The sequence below is a fragment of the Quercus suber genome, unplaced genomic scaffold (assembly GCF_002906115.3).
Source record: "Quercus suber isolate HL8 unplaced genomic scaffold, Cork oak 2.0 scaffold_438, whole genome shotgun sequence".
NCBI classification, from domain to species: domain Eukaryota; kingdom Viridiplantae; phylum Streptophyta; class Magnoliopsida; order Fagales; family Fagaceae; genus Quercus; species Quercus suber.
Window position 1 is genome coordinate 1 of NW_027069889.1, and position 19,114 is coordinate 19,114.

Below are 19,114 nucleotides of genomic sequence, written 5' to 3' on the forward strand. Positions count from 1 at the left end.
AGAAAACATGTAAGCTATAATATCTATTTAATGACAATATAATGGAGATATAAGTTACAAAAACATAATAAATTTTTGTAATAACCATTTGAAATTAATAGATAGAATACTCATAATAAATTATAAGTTGTAAATGTAAATATTTATTTATTTGTATTAATAAAACACACCAACAGATAACTAACTTCTTTGTTTTGATATAAATACCTGAGATTTTTGCTCATCTGGAGTAAGGTTAGTTATTCTGTGTGGACCCTCATTTGACTCTAAAATATTTGAAAAAAATAAAGTTAGTTAACTGGGACTTTTGAAAATTTCTAATTAACTATCCAACGATTTGTCATAGATATATAACATGTTTCAAGTAAAGAAGCAGGTTGGAGAACTTGTTGCCATGCCACTTGGTCTAGACAGACAATTTAGAAGTCAGTTAGCAGAATTGGAATGGCAAGTTCTTTGTTTTTGAAGATTGAAATTGAAGTGATGCATATTTGAGTGCATGGACTAATGGACCCATTTGTCAATTGAAACTGCTTGGTCAAGAGCCCCTAAATGTAACAGCAAAAATCACTTAAACAACAACTAAGTTCATTGATTTACCTAGCAGTACTCTCTCGCTCCCAGTGGCAGAGCTAGAAATTTTTTTGGGAGTTAAATTGAACAATAATTTATAAATCCACAAAATAATACACATATATTCTTTTAAAAAAAGTAATGTACATATATGTATAATTTATACTTAAAACATGTCTTTTAAAATAATTTATTCTAGAGGCCAAAAAAAAAAAAAAAGATTTATTCTAAATATCATTTTCTCAAATATAAGAAAATTTCATCAAGTTATTTTTATATAATTGAAGGACAAATAATATTTTCTTTCATTAAATTGTGTATAATTATGCTTCAAAATTTCAAATTATATTAATCACAATTAATATTCTTTAAAAACTTTTTTAGATATGCTAGGATTTAAAACTTATAGAGTCCGTTCTATAATAATTGCTATTTCTCATTAAGCTAAGACATTCGTTAGTTTTATTTTTGCTTAGGTTGGATTTGAATCCAAGTCTCCTATTTAATCATAAGAGACTTTACTCATTAAGCTAATTGGAATCTACATTATTTTAAAATTATAAATTAATGTTTTTATTAAATAAATTAAATATCACACATTAAAAGTTAAAAATAGGAAAACATAAAAGTATACAAATCAATTAATTTTATATGTCTTGATGTATATAATGTATAATAAGGGAAATATAATAATGACAATACTAAATAAAAAAATTAAAATAAAATTATTTTATTTATAGATGAGAAAGTAGGTCATGTCTCAAAATTTTTATCATAAAATCATAGCATGTTTCTTCTAATTAAAAATAAAAAATAAAAATTCATGTATTCGTGTATCCTAAACATTTCTAAACACAAAATTAAAGAGAATTTTTTGTAGAAAAGAAAAGAAGTTTTTATTAATAAGATTTACTTATATATTTTTGGACCTATATGCTCTTTTGCTGTTAAATCTAAGGCTAAAATGCAAATTACATCATCTAAGTTTGACTGAAATTCATTTCAGTCATCTAATTTTACTTTCATTCAATTAAGTCCTTTAAATTTCAAATTTATTTAATTCAGGCCTCTTATCTTATTCAGTTAAAAAATATTGTTGTTAAGTATGCCATCAACTAATGAGAAATTTTTTTTTGAAAAAAATATCACATAAAAAATCTATAAAATATTTTTATTAATTTCACTGATTTTTTTATGTGAAAATAATATTTTTTTTAATGAAATTTTTTTTAACAAAATTGGACAGAATGCCTGAATTGAGTAAATTCAAAACTTAAATGACTTAATTATATGAAAATAAAGTTAGAGGATTAAAATGAATTTTAGTCAAACTTAAAAGATGAAATTTACATTTTTGTCTAAATCTACTGAGTTATAGATGACAAAAAAAATATAATTAAATGTTAAAAGAAAAAGGAAAGAAGGCAAATCCGGGGGTCAATTAAGAAAAAATTGTATATGTACCTGACATTAAAAAAAATGCTAGATTCTTCATTAAATGTATAAAGGAAAAGTAAAAAGAAAATTCTTATAACCTGGATCAGTCAGCCATCCTAGTGGTAGCATATCCAAGTCAGGCCATGACTTCCCCTTCAAGCCTGTAGCTCCTATCATATTAGCTGCAGCAAAATCCCTAACCAAAAAAAAAAAAAAAAAACAAATTTCAGTATTCTATAATGATTGATAATCAAAATTTGTATTTATGTCAAATTTTTAGTTCATTGAATGTGTCAATGGTGTAAATACGCATATTAATTATCTATAAGTGTGCACTAATTATATATAGGTGTGCACCATATATAACAGTATTTTATATGCCTATTATTTTAAAATTTTATTTCAAATAGCAAAAATCTCACGTGGGAAACCATGCAGTTCTGCCATGTAGATTTTTGTTAGAATAATTTTTCATTTAGCTTTCCACCTCTTATTTTTTACATATTTTGGGTTATAATAAAATTCTATTAGTAGGATATTACTATTTCACCGAGTGTTTAACCTATCATTTTCATACTTCAATAATAAAAATGTAACATCATAATCTTTCTATGATATTTCTATAAGTCAAAACATTAACATGATATTACAAAACTTTAAGTTAACTCCAATGTATTGAAGAAACAAAAACTATGAAACACCACATAATAACTAATTTCTAATTTACGTGACATTTAATTACTCTTACTCTATAATTTATATTCTTCATCCCCTTAATTAATTTTGTATCACATCAATAATTTTACAAAAACCTCTTCATGTTATCGCAACATTACTTCATGTTATTACTTTAAAATATTTTGAACATTTTATATAACCTTCTCAAATAGCAATTTATAGCATTATTTGTGCATTGTGCGAGCCCATTGCTAGTAATGATTAAAGTGTAACTTAAACTTCAAAAATCTTGAACAAAATTAGAACTGCCTTTTCACCTTGAAACATCGAAATGTGACCCAAGATTTTCCCATGAATCCCAATCATCCCCAGTTATCCTGTACATGTTCACTAATCCACTCACATCCTTGGCCATTGCTGGGCTTGCACGGGTTCCAGGAGATAGAGAATACATTATGGGGTGGTCAAGTTGCTTCAAAACCTGGGCAAAGGCGCACTATGTAATAAATCAACCGTGCATGTTTTGAATAAAATATTGTATTCCACAACTTTTGTTAGATTTTTTATGTGAAAAACTGTGACTAATTGACTATCACGTTCATATAAGCTCATTATTTATTCTTTATTGAGAAATGCTAAATACACCCTAGCATATATTTAGAATCCCATAAACCAATTTTATGGCTTAATCACTTTTAATTCTAAACTACCATTTAGTTCAACGTAAGTGATTAATCAAATTTCATATTGTAAGCATGTGCAAATATGAACTAAAGCATACAAAGAGCAATATGAAAATGCAGAAATAAAGCAAACCAAAGCTAAACACAAGCTAAACACAAGGAAGTATTTAGGAAGAGAAAAACCTGAGCACCTAGCGGAAAAAATCTCTCCCCCAACCACACCATTAGAAGTTGTCCATTATATGAATAGTTGTAGTACAAGTAAGACTATGAACCTTCCAAACTCATATTCCCCTATATATTTGAGCCTCCTAAGCTCCACCTAGCAACCAGCTTCACGAAACCCTATCTTCAACTAGCTTCCCAGAGACACCACTATTGAGCCACCAACAAAAAGCCACCAATAGGATTGGATATGTGATAGCACCCTAAGTTTCTAAACCTTCAACACATAACTCACAAAACTTAGTAGATGGCGAAGGAGATTTAGGCAACAAAAATTTCTCAAATGCATGGCAATGGTGAGAGAAATGGATAGAAGAGAGGATGAGAGTATTTTCAACTTTTAGGCAAAGGTTCTCTCTTTCTTTACAAGGTGGATGGAATGAAATGAGGTCTCTCATAAAGTTTATAGTCAGATTCCACTCTCTAGCCACGTTCAGCATGCACATAAATAGACATTCTTCATCAATTTCTTCCATGTGTCACTCATGAGCAAGGTAGATCGCATGCTGGACAAAATGTAGCTTTGGCCACTGTTTGACTAAGCTCAACTACTTTCTATCCAAATACAATTCCACACCCCCCCCCCCATTTTTTTTTTTAATATTTTTTTTTTCACTTTTTCAAACTACAAGTATATTTTAGCACACCTTTAACAAAAAACTAAATAAGCTATACTTAAATCAACAAAAAATTTTATCATTGAATTATGCCAACATTAATCTGAAAAACATGAATTTATTAACATTAGCCACATTAGAATTGTTGCGCAAAAGTTGTGTCTTTAACTTTTCTCCAAAATGTCACAGATGAGAGAGAGAGAGGAGGGGGGGGGGGGGATGCATCTTACCTCTGACACAACGCTTATTTCATCTATATCCAAGTCACCACCAAACACACAGTCATGTTTCACTACAAGAAATTATAAACAATCGATGTCAAACTTAAAACGTGGAAAATGGAGATTGAGTTGCCATTCAGGTGTCTGTCCAATTGAATTTGTTGTGATCAAAAGATTGTATATAAGGTTACGGTCGTACTACATGCACAAATCAAAATTTTTAAGTTTCTGCATGCATAAACTCATGGGATTTCAAAAACACCCTAACTAATATGTTGTAGCTAGCAATGCACAGAGACTTATGGCTTGTTTGGAAGTTTAGAGAGGGAGGAGAGTAGAGGGGAGTAAAGGGAAGGGGAGCAGTGGGGAGGAGAGTAGAGGAGAATGATTCACCTCCACCTTATTTGGATGTTTTTAAAATTAGTAAGGGGGAAGGGAGTAATTAGCCCTTCCCCTTGTGTAATTTTGTTAATATAATAAGGATAAATTAGGTAATTTACTTGGTCAATAGTTTATGTCCTCTACTCCCCCTCCAAATCTCTCCAATTTGGGGGAATTAAAATTGGGGGGTTAGAGGGAGTCCAAACTCCTCCAAACCCCTCCCCCCATTCTTTAAAAAACTTCCAAACAAGGTAATTGCATTACTCTCCCTCCCTCTACTCTACTCCCCCTCCTTTTTTAAATATCCAAACATGCCATTAGAGAGTAAGAAGGATAACTTTCCAATAACAATGGTCAAATTAATTACCGAAATCAACACCCCAATCAGCATACTGTGTATAGAGTGACCTCAAGAAGGCAGCTCCTGCTCTCGCCGTGGTATTTACACTCATGAAACCATGTGGCATCCATGAACATGGCCTTTCCTTAATCCCTATATCTTGTGCAGTCCACTTTTTGCGACCCTCTTCAAAAGCCTCTCCCTGATAAAAATAAATATATCAAAACATAAACTTAAGCAATTATTACTAATGCTAACTATTCTTGACACTTTTTTTTTTTATTTTTGCTATTTGCATTACATATTCCAATAACATTGTTCATATTTCTGAGGATTAAACTTTAAAATTGAGTGTGCTTCCTTGTTCTTTCATAAAGTAACTATAAATAAATGAAAAATGCTCTGACAATACCGTTTTTGTGTCCAATATGAGGGTGTTTGCGTTCACTGCTTGTGTACTTATTCCTCTCATAACATGAATCCCAAACTTCAAACCCATGCTATGCACCTTATTGGCTACTTCAGTAAACCCATTTCCATCTACAGAGGAAGGCCACCTATCTGGGTCAGGGACCATCCTCCCCCATTCGTCAATTACATCAAATCCTGAAGAGTCAGCGTCAGCACCTTCCACCTTTCTCCGATACCATAGATAATCTACCACAACATACTACATCGCAGAGATAAACTTTGAGTATTTTACTCGAAAGTATTAGAAGGAATATTTTGGCAATTTGTGATTGATAGAATATAAAGCGAACAATAAAAAGTGGGATAGAGATGATTTGTATCTGTAGTCTTCCTACCTCATATCCACTAGAGAGTAGACGATTAGATATGAATTGAGCACTATCCAAGCACTCTTTTTCGGAAATGGTCCAGCTAAAGGAATCATAGGAGTTCCAACCTCTAGGTGGGGAGCTTGCATATTGTGCTTCCACATATAGCCTTGACACAATTCAAATAGATGGTTCAACGAAGACATAACAAAATGATACTAATTATAAAAATACTACACTCAAATTCCTCTTAGCCTACTTTATTTGCTTTTTGATCTTGTACAGAGCGAACCCGTTCCAAAGTTTTTAGGACTAAGGCTTTTGTGGAGTCTAGCTAGGTTGATAGATCATGCACTAATCTTTACTGGAATCATGAAATTTGTACAAAGAAACTAATTTTGCGTGGGCAAACATATTGAGAGCAAAAGGGAGCAACATTAGGTGAATTTGGTCTCAATCTGATATGCAAGAAAATTCATTATCCAAAATGTTACACAAAGAATACCTAAATAATTGATTGTACAACTATGCTGGGGCGGCTCCATTGAAGCCAGGGTGGTCACAGGACCACCCTAACTTTTTTTTTTTGGTAAGAAACAAACACGTACACACACGCACAAGGGAGAGAAAAAAATTTATGGAGCCGCCATTGCATCTATAGCAAAGAATTTAGCAAATATCAAATACAAAGAGAGTCCCACCAAAACCCTTACTAAAGCCTTTATTATTACCAATCAAGTTCCTAAAAATGGTTAATTTGTCAAGAATCTTGAAATTAAACTAGTGGACACCTCGGGTGTTTTTAATGGAAATATCCACAGTTTAAATCTCTCACCTCCAACTATCAAATTATCAACCAAAAAAATAGTTAAACTTACTCAAGTCATTCATTTAGGAGAAACATGTAAGAGAAAATGATTAATCAGTTTAGACAGTTATAAAATCGCATGTTATCTTTATCTTCAAAGCTGGGCAGTTCTATCTTTATCTCAAAAAAAAAAAAAAAAAAAAAAAGCTGGGCAGTTGATCATTATAATTAAATGCGACTGCAATGTAATAATGGGAGTATTAGGAAAGATAATAATAGAATAGAATAGAGGTAGAAGAAGAAAAAGAAGAAGCACCTTGTTGGATTTAGAAGAATGAATAGAAAATAGAGAGAGGCGAAGACGTTAACAATGATCTTCATCATAATGGATGGTTTTAAGTTTTCAGCCGCCAAGCAGAGGAGAGTAATGTGTTATATAAAATTATAAATACTACCACTTCTACTTGAATTGAATACCTGCAAATTGGGAGTTGGAACTTGGGACATCAATGGTGTTGATCTTTAATGTCACACATTTGACTATAATAATAGGAGTGATCGAATCGTTTCACAGCTCAAAAGTATCTGTATTTGGAATAGATAATTTTCCTTAATTATCATCTGTTAAAAAATTAAATGAATAAAAAATCTAAAATATACAAATTTTAAATATAGAATAATAAAGAATATATTGAATAAAATCTAAATATAGGTTGATGAGTCAAAAAAAACAATGAAATCATCTCTAGAACGTTGACGAGCCTAAAATGCGTTACGCATTCATTATAAGCATTTATGACAAAAAGTAACAGACGGGGCAACCGTAACAAAGGAGCTGTGTACACCAAAGCACCCATCTATAATGCACTAGCTGTAACACATAAATGTAGAGATTCATTGCCCTTTAAAGCAAAGATAGCTATAAAAACAAGGGAAACAGAACCAAAAGGTACACACAATTCTCTCTCCAAAAACTACTCTCAAGTTGAATTCTCTCACAGTATATCTCTTGGGAATTTTTTTTCTGACTTAATTATCGGAGGGTTTTTGGCCAACACCACACCGGTATATATTTTCTTAGCTTGAGTCTTATTGTAGGTATTCACCAGAGATGAATCCAATATTATTGTCCATCTACGCTGACGAGGAACTTAACTACTGATTTTTTGCATCATCACATAGGTCTTACGACAAGTCTTTTGGATATTAGCCAAATCAAGCCAAAATACAAAACCGAGCAATTCCCATTATTACTATATCTTGCTATAGTCAACCATCTTCTAGGAAAACAATCTCACAATATCCTCCAAGCAATTACGCCCCTGGTACCAAATTTGATCGGACTCAGATCCTTTAAATTTCTTAGGGTACTTTACCAAATAGATTTCCTTAAATCCTAACTCTTTATTGATTTAATGGTCAAGATTCTGCCATGTCAGCATTCCACTAACAATAATTTTAATTGTTTTGTTTGCAACATTATTTTATTATTTTAAGAATATTGTTAGTGAAATGCTGACATAACAGAATCTTGACCATTAAATTATTAAATAGTGGTTAGGATTTAAGGAAATCTACTGGTAGAGTACTCTAGGAAATCTAAAGGATTTGAATCCAATTTGATCTTTGTCATAATTATTACAGCTAATTCAATTTTTTTTTTTTTTTTTGGTGAGGAACAGTTATTAGAGCTATTTAAGGAAGCAATCACACGACCTATTATAATCTCTCTTTTATTACAATTTGACTCTTGGTTGACGTCATAATATTTTGTCATATAAGCTTTTGAGAGCTTATAATTTTGCACATCATTATTCTATTATATAATTTTTAATTTGTTTTGAATTCTATTTTATTTTTTAACCCTACATTAAAATCTTAACAATTCATATATTTTTTTAAGAGCTTGGTTTACCTCTAGTACTTTTTTAGTTTTTTTAACTTGAAAGTTCAATATGGGTATGAAACACCCTTGAAAGTTTAGACCCCCAGATACAAAAATATCAATTCAAGCTTTATATCAAACAATTAATGTGCGAAATATGATAACAAGCTTATAATAGAATTGATAAACCAATCTAAGCCAAATATAAACACATCCACAGTAGTAAATATAAGGCAAAGATAAAGGAAAGAGAGATGCAAACACACGGACAACACACGATGTGTTATCGAAGAGGAAACCGAAGTTTTCGGCGTAAAACCTCTCCGCCGCCCTCCAAGCGGTGATAAAATCCACTAAAGAATATAGTTGGGATACATGAACAGCAGAAGACCCTCCAAGCCTAATCTACCCAAGTACCTAAGCCCTCCAAGCTTCTTGCTCCAACGAGGTTACGCCGAACCTATTTCTTCTTTAGCTTGCTGGATTCCGCTACTTGACCATAGCATCAACCAATGTATATTGGTTCCTTTCCAAACTGCTTCCCTAAGCATCAAATGGACCTTCTCACAGACGTGGGTGTGGTGAGATAAGGGTTTGGTAAATGACCTCTTAAGGGTATGACAATGGAGAGGAAGAGAGTAGAGGAATTTGTAGAGTCTCTTTAGATGAAGATTGGGGATGAGGCAATCTTGTTTTTCTCTAGGGTTTTTTCTCACAAAATTCTCTCTGGAAGCTCTCTAAATATGATGGGTATAAGGGTGTATATATAGTAGGGTGAGAAGGGAATGCAAAACGTCAGTTTTTGCCAAACAGGGCAAGTTGGCGACTTGGTCTCGCGGCTTGTCCAAGTCGCGAGTTCAAGTCGCGACGTAACGGCCTGGCCAGTCTGGAACTTTTCTCCTGTAGCGTGACAGCTAGCGCGACCCTTCAGCTTCCCAGTGTACCTCTCACGTACCAGATTTTGGCGGCTTATAGTCGCAATCCACCCGCGAGCCCTAGCCGGGAACCTCTGTTTTTCTTGCACATTCTTGAGCTTTTCTTCACAACTTCTCACACACTATCCTTACAATTTTCCCACCTAAATACAGGGTTGCTAAGTGCTAAATTACAAGCAAATTGGTCACGGAATAAAGCCAATTAAATGGTTGATTAAATTCAACCTTACAATTTCTCTCTTTGGCTATTCCGTGACAAAACCCTACAACAGACTCTAGACTTAAACGTGAGTTGGGAACAGTTGGAAAACTCACTCACACCTAACTCTAGATTCTGTAAAGCTCTTGAACATATGAATAAGTAACTCCTGAAACACAATAACATAGCAATATCATTGTATGCAGAAAACTTAATATGCATATGGAGCAAAATAAGCATGATCAAGCAAAAATGAACATAAGCATAAAAGTAATAATTCATGGCAAGATCAACACCAGTAGTCACTTAAGCAAAAGTGATTACTATGTTCATTCACACAAGGAACGAACATCCGGACATGCAAAAATGATGAACTCAATTGAAAAGTATCATTTGCAAGTACAACACTCAACTAATGCATACAAACATATATGCATCTAGGAATAATCCTACACGGGCATAAGAGTGTTGTACTTAAGATAATGCAAGACATTAACAAGTACCAAAACACAAAGCACAAAGGCTGCATATGCAAAGTTTTGCAAATACATGGCACAAACCATACAAGCCTACAAACAGTGCATAAGAACAAGAAACAACCCGCAAAGCTTACAAAAGCAACAATGGGTACAAAACTAACAAACAAACAGTGCTTAAAGCTGAATAACATCATACTATATAAGTAAACACCAAAGATTCACAAGTGTATCAAACTTAAAACACAAATATTTAAAACAGACTAAAAACCAGTGTATCAAACTTAAAGAAAACACATATTTAAACTCCCCCTCAAAATGAGCACTCCCCCTCAAGAGCTGCCCCAAAAGTTCTCCCCCTTTTTGACTGGAATGGTTAAAGGGTCAATGATCCTGGCTGGTATGAATGCTGTTAAACTTGGCAGAGAGAACATCAAGCTGGTCCTGCATTGCTGTCATCCTCTCTGTCTGTTGATTCTAAACATCACGGATTGTATCAAGTCTCTCCAGGATGATCTGAAAGGTATCAGGAGGTACAGGTGATGAGGTAGAAGGTTTGCTCCTCTTGACTCTTACTCTAGGTGTGGAGACTGGTCCTGCCCCTTCTGCTTCAGTCTCCATAGGATCACATTCTTCGTGGATACCCTCTTCTTCTTCACCTGGAAGATGACTCTGTATCCGTATTAGAGTAAATCTGTTGATGGCTGATAGAGGAGGCATGTGACTGATATCTTGTGGGATTACAACACCCTTTTCTTTGAAAATTCTCATGAGAAGACTTGGAAACACCAGCTTGGGCCTCGAGGTGGTTTTAGTTTCATCCATTATAGTATCAAAAATGTGGGAACTGATGTCAATAAAGGTGTTTTCCTTAAGATCCATAAGAAAGATGGCTCTGGCATTCGTCAATGTAGTCATCTTCCTTATAGGGTACAGATTGTACATCGTTATTGTTGTTAAACACCTCATGTCTTTAGGAAAGTCAAAAGTGTTGAGACATCTCTTTTCTAAAACCTCACCAATCTTTTTCTGGACAGTTTCTAGAGAGACCATTCTGTCCTTGTAGTTAGTGAATTCATAATCTTCTAACCCCTCCAGTCCTAAAACCTTATCAATGTCATGAGCATTTAAGGTAAACTCCTTTCTCCTCACCCAACAACTCAACTCCTCCTCCTTTATCACAACATTTGCATAGAATTCTCTGATTAGTGGTTCACACACTAAAGGTAAGTCACCCAGAAGTTTCTCCCAGCCTCTTCCTTCAAAGCATTTTGGAATGAATGTATCCCTCAAGTCATGTAAATCCACAAATCTCTCATGGATAATTGTTCCTTTTACGAAGGAATCTCTATATCTCTCAAAATGCTTGACTGATCTAAACAGGTTGCTGTCCATTTTCAATCTTTTATCAGCCTTCTTAGCAGGAGTCTTCTTCTTAGAGGATGTGGAAGCCATCTGTAAACACTCAGAAAAGTTGAAAATTCTCATGAGAAGACTTGGAAACACCAGCTTGGGCCTCGAGGTGGTTTTAGTTTCATCCATTATAGTATCAAAAATGTGGGAACTGATGTCAATAAAGGTGTTTTCCTTAAGATCCATAAGAAAGATGGCTCTGGCATTCGTCAATGTAGTCATCTTCCTTATAGGGTACAGATTGTACATCATTATTGTTGTTAAACACCTCATGTCTTTAGGAAAGTTAGAAGTGTTGAGACATCTCTTTTCTAAAACTCCACCAATCTTTTTCTGGACAGTTTCTAGAGAGACCATTCTATCCTTGTAGTTCGTGAATTCATAATCTTCTAACCCCTCCAGTCCTAAAACCTTATCAATGTCATGAGCATCTAAGGTAAACTCCTTTTTCCTCACCCCACAACTCAACTCCTCCTCCTTTATCACAACATTGGCATAGAATTCTTTGATTAGTGGTTCACACACTAAAGGTAAGTCACCCAGAAGTTTCTCCCAGCCTCTTCCTTCAAAGCATTTTGGAATGAATGTATCCCTCAAGTCATGTAAATCCACAAATCTCTCCTGGATAATTGTTCCTTTTACGAAGGAATCTCTGTATCTCTCAAAATGCTTAACTGATCTAAATAGGTTACTGTCCATTTTCAATCTTTTATCAGCCTTCTTAGCAGGAGTCTTCTTCTTAGAGGATGTGGAAGCCATCTGTAAACACTCAGAAAAGTACACAAAAAGGGCACAACACAATATGTGGAAGTATACTCAAATTAGTAACCATGTAGTTATAAGGAAGAACAGAGTGTTGGGCAAAAATACAAACCAAGAATAGTTGATAACAAAGAAATAAGACATCACATAATAATCACAGATTAAACAAGTTCAGTCTGTAAAGATGAAACTTTCATACAGACAGATGAAAGCAGCTGTCACTGATACTTAACCAAATGAACATGGAATGTGCAAGAGAATCCCTAGAGGTAGGGTCACACTCAAGATGTGTTAATACACACACAGAACAGATTGAACCACATAAACATAATGTCATACACATGGCAAACTCAAATTTCATTTAGGGAAACATTACAGAGAAACCAACAACCGTATACCCAATGGATATAAACATTCAAATATCAAATTTTAAGCATGAAAACCCATGAATGAGAAGGTGAAAGCATGAAAACCCATAATGGAGCAAACTCAAGAAACTAGGCATAACCAAGAGGGAACAAACCAAACCATCAAAACAACATTTTTAAGCATAAATGTTTAGAATACCCAAATAGCAATCCGAACAGTAAAACACATAGATTCAAGAATATTTTACATAAAACATGAAATTGGAGTGAAGAACAAGAAAGCCCATACCTTTTTCTTGAAGATTTATGTAGAAATGATGCAGAGATGAAGGATTTTTCAGTGAGAATTGAAAGCTTTGAGAAAGAGAGTGAAGAAGACAATGAACAGTCGCTGAAAATCGAGGGAAAATTGAAAAACAATTTTAAAAACTGTCTTCAAAAATGCAAAACATGTGTTTTTCGCGACTTAACCAAGTCGCCAGTAAGTCGCCAGAGCAAGCCGCGAAACACTGTGAAGGTAAGATTCTAGAAAAATCTTCTAAGTGTTTTTCACGACTGGAAGGTTTAGCCGCGAAGGAGTCGCGAGCTGAGCCGCGAAAATCTCTGAGTAACCCTCGCGATTGGACATTCCACCCACGAACAAGCCACCAAAATGAGTCGCGAAAAGAGCAAAACTCAAATTTTTCAAAAATTTTCTAAGTCTTTTTCGCGACTAGAATACTGACTCGCCAGTAAGTTGTGAAAAATCTCTGATTGAGCTCGCGATTGGGGCTTGCGACTGTGTCAACCCGCGACTTAGTCGCCAAAACAGGGCAACACAATTTTTGAAAACAATTTTGCATTTTTGTAAAAACAAAGTACTTTCCAAAAACAAAACAAAACACTCAAAAATCTTTTTGTGTTTGACCAACAAAGATTGAGCATGTGAAAGCACATTTAATCAAGTACAATCACACAAATGAATATGGCATTCATTGAACATAAACTTGTGTGTTGTGTGTGGATATCAAAAATGAGATAGTCCTTAGTCCAATGTGAAGCTTCAATGATCAATTCAATCAAGGCATACACAATTAGCACTAGATAATGTGACCTATCTCAATTATAGAAGCATGCATATAAGACCTCCCACAAGAACTTGATAGCAACTCTTTGAAGCTTTTCATTTAGCTCCATATTCAATATATCATTTGCCATTTTTTGAGCAAAGAAACTCTCATTGAGAGATAGATGCTTGAAATTTTTGATATTTCAATTGATGAGTTAGCTTTTAGCTTTTTGAGCATCATACATTTTATTATGGTCGCTTTACCTTTTTCCTAGTCAAATACTAGTATGTGCGACAAGTTTTTGCAGCTCTATATCTCTTTTCATTTGAAGATTTACATTTAGAGAGCTAAAAAAAATATAAAAATAAAAAGTGGGAAGATATATAGGCATGAGTCTATGCATGTCTCAAGATCAACAAAACCATTCACTAATCATTCATGACAAGGTTGAAGATCTATTTACAACAATCACATAGATTTCAGAATTTCTTCCACAATGATATGAATGCATGAGAGACAAGCTAAGCCCATTAAATGAACAGAGCCATTAGTACAAAGGTACAAGGCTAAACTTGCTTTGAGACAAAACTCAACAAAGTGATCAAACTTTTTGGATTTTCAACTTTTTATGTGTTTTTGGATTTTTGACATGAAAGCAGTAGAAGAATGATCAAAAATAAGAAAAATGAGAAAGCATTTTGAACACAAACAAACCACAAATTAAACAGATACTCAAAAACACAACGCAAATAACCAATCATATCCACAAAGCATAGGAAGAATTGATGCATGGACATGTTATAATGCTTATGCATGAGTACCCTTTGTCACCCACACATCACGTGCGTTTGGGGTGATATCCTTGACGGATCGGGTACGAGAGTTAGGACTTTCAAACCTCCTGTTGAAGCTCTCCAAGCAAGTGGTGAAGGCGCCGATCATCTTCATCACGTCCGCCATTCCTGGATCATTGTTTTGACTTCTTGGTTTCTCACCACCCCAAGACCTCTTGTCATTCCTTCTTCCTCGTGACCGAAGTGCGCTTGCATTGTTGTCTGCTCTCAGCTTTTGACAGTTGGGTCTAGTATGCCCTTGCAGTCCGCAATAGTGGCACACATACTCAGTTCTAGGACCCCATTGTGGTCTTGAGAGAGATCTTGCTCTGGTTTCATGTCTGCCCATAGATTGATTTCGAGGCTTATTCACCATCCGTTGCTCACTCACATTCTTCTTCTCAGCCTTAACATTCTCAGGGATGGATTCTTCTACAGTAGGCTCTATGGCCTTCACAAATTTCACTTCTTTGGTAGCTTTGGCTGATGAGCTACTTCCTCCGGTATACCCCAATCCGGACTTATCTGAGAAATGTTTTTAAGACAAGATAACATCTTCCAGCTTTCTGGAGGAGACCCTTTCAATCTTGGCTTGCGCTTGCACCATCTCTTGCTCAAGGAATCTTACTTTGGTGTAAGCTTCCGATAACTCTCCATTTAGTGTCTCAATCTCACATTTAGCCTCTTTATATCTAGCCAGTAGACTTTTGTAGTCCTCTTCAGCCCTTTTCATCTTCTTTACAGCCGCCTTTGCAACCCTTGCATACTCACCTGATTTCTCAAGAAGTAAAGTGTAATTCTCTTGAATACTCAATGTACCTTCATCCTCTTCAGCTTCCGATTCTTCAACAACTCCAATAGACTCCAAATCAAAATGTTCACCAAGTATTGTTAAGTTCGCTACCCAGGTGCTAGAAGTCACTATGCAAAATTGTGTTGTTCAGCTGATCAAGAAACCCCGATTTCAACAAATCAAGCTACATCTCAACAAATCAAATCTCAAGATTATTGAAATATAAAATTCAACCCAGAAGTTCACTAAGTGATTAGGGTTTTGTGTGATAAAGCCAAAGGTATATAAACAAACCCAAGTGTTTTTAGGTGCTAGAAGTCATTGTACAAAACTGTGCTACTCAACCGATCAAGAAGCCCTAATTTTGACAGATCAAGCTGCATCTTGATAGATTGAATATCAGGATTATTGAAATGTAAAATTCAACCCATTAGCCAATTAATTATTAGGGTTTCTTCAAATCAAGCAAAAGGTATTTATACAAACCCTAACTCAGATCCAAGAGAATTTTGGAACTACTTTGTTATAGATCTAAAGATTCTATGCCTCTTGCTCACAAAAGTCGCTACCAAAGATCATTCTACACACAATATGAACCGGTGGTTATTGAAGTTGCTGCATACTAGTCATCTCATGTACTACATCGAAACCTTCAAGTAGATTCTTGAAGTCATGTACTCAAGTTTCGTGTTGGAACAACTATATATTAAAGAAGCCTATGGATCGAAGAGCTGAGTTTGATAGGTTTAGCTACGTTTACGAAGAATATGGTTATCTAGTTTGTAAACTTCTATTTGATAGTAGATTTGTTTACCTCAGGATTGATTAGGTCAAGTCTCTCTAGGGTTTTTACTTTAGAATTTATATTCCATTGGCTCTCCCTTAGTCATCATATATGTGTATTCTATTTATTTTCTGTTGTGTTTGATATTGATAATTGTTGCATTAATCAAAGACAATCCATAATTAATCTAATTAACAACTTGACCTTAAATATATAATTATTGTTCTTACAAGGGTCTAAAAACCAACATAATATATTAAATTGAAAGCTCAATTAAGAATCCAATTTGGTAATTGAATTTGAACTTTTTGTCAAGTGTCCTTTCAATTGTATCTGAATTTTGTATCAAGTGTCCTTATAATTTTACTATAATTTGATATCAATTGTTTTCAAACTTTAAATGCGCCCTAATTTAATGCCAAGTGACCTTCTAATTATATTTACACTCAAACTTAGGCATCTAAACTTTAATTAAAAATATAAAATGATTTCATTCGAATTTATTATAATTCTATATATATAATACTATGGATGTTTTATATATATATATAGAGGAGTGTTCACCAAACTGCACAATCGCACCCAAATCGACCAAAAGCTCCCGTAAAATGGAGTAATCGCACCATACCACAAGTGGTAGTGAACCGCACTACACCACGCATTTGTGCACACACGCATTTATTTTTTTATATTAAGTATATATTAATAATTTAATATTATATAAAGTAAGTGGTCAACCCAGTATTAGTGCATTCTAATTTCACTTTTAAAACGGCTTTGTTTTGATTAAATACAAAATCGAAAGTTCAAAACCTCATTCACTTCTCCATCTCATACTCTCACTCTTCTCTCTTGATACCCTCTCTCTCTTAGTCGGCATAACTAGCAGTGTATATGGGGTACACCGTTATGGACCTTATAGTTGTTGCTTGTTAAGTATTTTTGTGTTACATGTTATATTTTCTTTAACAAGTATAATTGTGTATGGTTTATTTTCATTGATTATTTTTTGATTTGTATATATTTGTGGTATTTTTAGTTTATTGTTAATCTATCATGAATTTTTTTTTTGTTGGTCTTGTATATATTTGTATTACTATTTTTTGAAACTTACAATCATATTTTCATGGTTATTAATTGTAAACTAGTAAATAACAATGACATGTTGAAAAATATATTAGCCCAAAACTGATCAAACTGCACCTTGTGCACCGCACCGCACCACACTTGTGATCGCAAAATTGAGATGCGATGCTGTGTGGTGATGATTTTGGCCAAATCACACCGCAAACACTCCTATATATGTGTGTATTTGATTACTATTATTCTTTATTGCACCCATGCATATGCATGAATTATAAGCTAATGTCAACTTAGAGGGGAAAAAAAGGTTAGCTTATAATCTAATTCTAAACACACACTTAAAAAGCAATAATTAAAAATAATGAAAATTTACACTTTTCTACTCTAAACTATATACCCCATTTTGCACTTATCTCCATAAACTACAAAAATGCATGATCAACCCCCCCATACTAAAACTCATGTAACACTTATCATGGATCATATGCATCATCATAAAAAATTTGTAATTCATTCCATTTGAAATATGACAAATTTTACAATTACAATATTTTATAGTTTCTCAAGTGCACTTCACAAAACACGTTCTAAAAGCAATATCAAGCTATGAAGGTGCTGTTTCTTTTTTTTTTCTTTTTTTTTTTCCAAGAAAACAAGAGTAGTATGTGTTCAAATATGAAAGTCTACTATTTTTTTTTTTTTTTTTTTTTTAAAAAATAGTGATTTTTTTTTTTTGGCGTTCTTAAGCTTTATTTCTTTATCTCTCTCTCTCACTTTTATATGTATATGAGATGGGTCTAAGTTATACTTGGAACCCATTTGAATAGGCATTATTGCAGAGGAAAACGCGCGTTAAGGATCTAAACGCGAAAAAGGTAAACGTTTGGTAGAGCAATTTTAACCGGATTGCGTTTACAAATCTCACCAAATCAGCGGTTTTAAAAGGCAAAAATTCAGAGCTTTTTCAATTCGCATGATTCAATATCGATTATCGACCGCACTTTTTTTCAATCCAAAAGTCTGTTTTGCCCCCAAAATACTAGTATATATTCTAGCTCTATGTTCTTTCTCAACAATCCTTCTTCACCAATTTCCCACATATCATTTGGTGCTCTACTCCTCTACTTCAATTTTTGTCATTCTTTGTTACTGGGTCTACCTCCAAATCTCAGGCAAACTTATTCTTCATTCTCTTCCTTGAATCTTTCCTATATATTTGGTTTCTGCATGTTGGTTTAACAAGTTATTTCAACATAAACTTTGTTTAGTTAATACTAGAGATCTGGGTTTGGTTTCTAGTTCTTGGTTTAGTAAATTAAATTTAGTTTTGGGATTTGCTTTGAGAGTTGGCGGCAATGGGTTTTATTTCCTGGAAAAAAATAGAATAAGTTGAAAAAAATGTTATTGTTTAAAGGTTAGTACAATAAATTCAATTTTTTTCTTAGATCAAATTAACTCAATACTTTTGAAAAGGGTTGGGAGAATATTATAACAACTCTTGAAAAGAAAATAGGAAAAGAATATCCTAGGGTGAAGTAAGCATAAGTGAGATGCACTGAAGAAAGATTAGGTACTTTGAAATAATTTGAAGGGAAGTGAAACTGGATTGAGATGGTACACAGCCAAAGGGAGAATAGCTGCAACTGATGAGTGGTGGGAGAGGAAGCTAATGGTACGTTTCATATAATCCATTGTACATATGTTGTATTAGTATTAAACTATGCTAATGTGAGTTATTAACAAAAGTATTCAAACTTGTAGCCTTGTATGAGGTACCTGAGGCTGCAAAATT

General features: G+C 33.9%; 1 protein-coding gene across 1 annotated transcript; it reads right to left on the reverse strand.

Moving 5' to 3' along the window:
• Window positions 1–207: 207 nt before the first annotated feature.
• Window positions 208–7,990, reverse strand: LOC111996139 (alpha-galactosidase 3; the record flags this gene model as incomplete). Its single annotated transcript, XM_065762018.1, has 8 exons — window positions 7,977–7,990; window positions 5,962–6,103; window positions 5,568–5,825; window positions 5,183–5,357; window positions 4,444–4,505; window positions 3,006–3,169; window positions 2,109–2,206; window positions 208–266 (listed from the first exon to the last, which is right to left on the reverse strand). Coding segments are annotated over exons 1-8 (972 nt in total), but the record flags the coding sequence as incomplete, so codon positions are not given.
• Window positions 7,991–19,114: the final 11,124 nt, after the last annotated feature.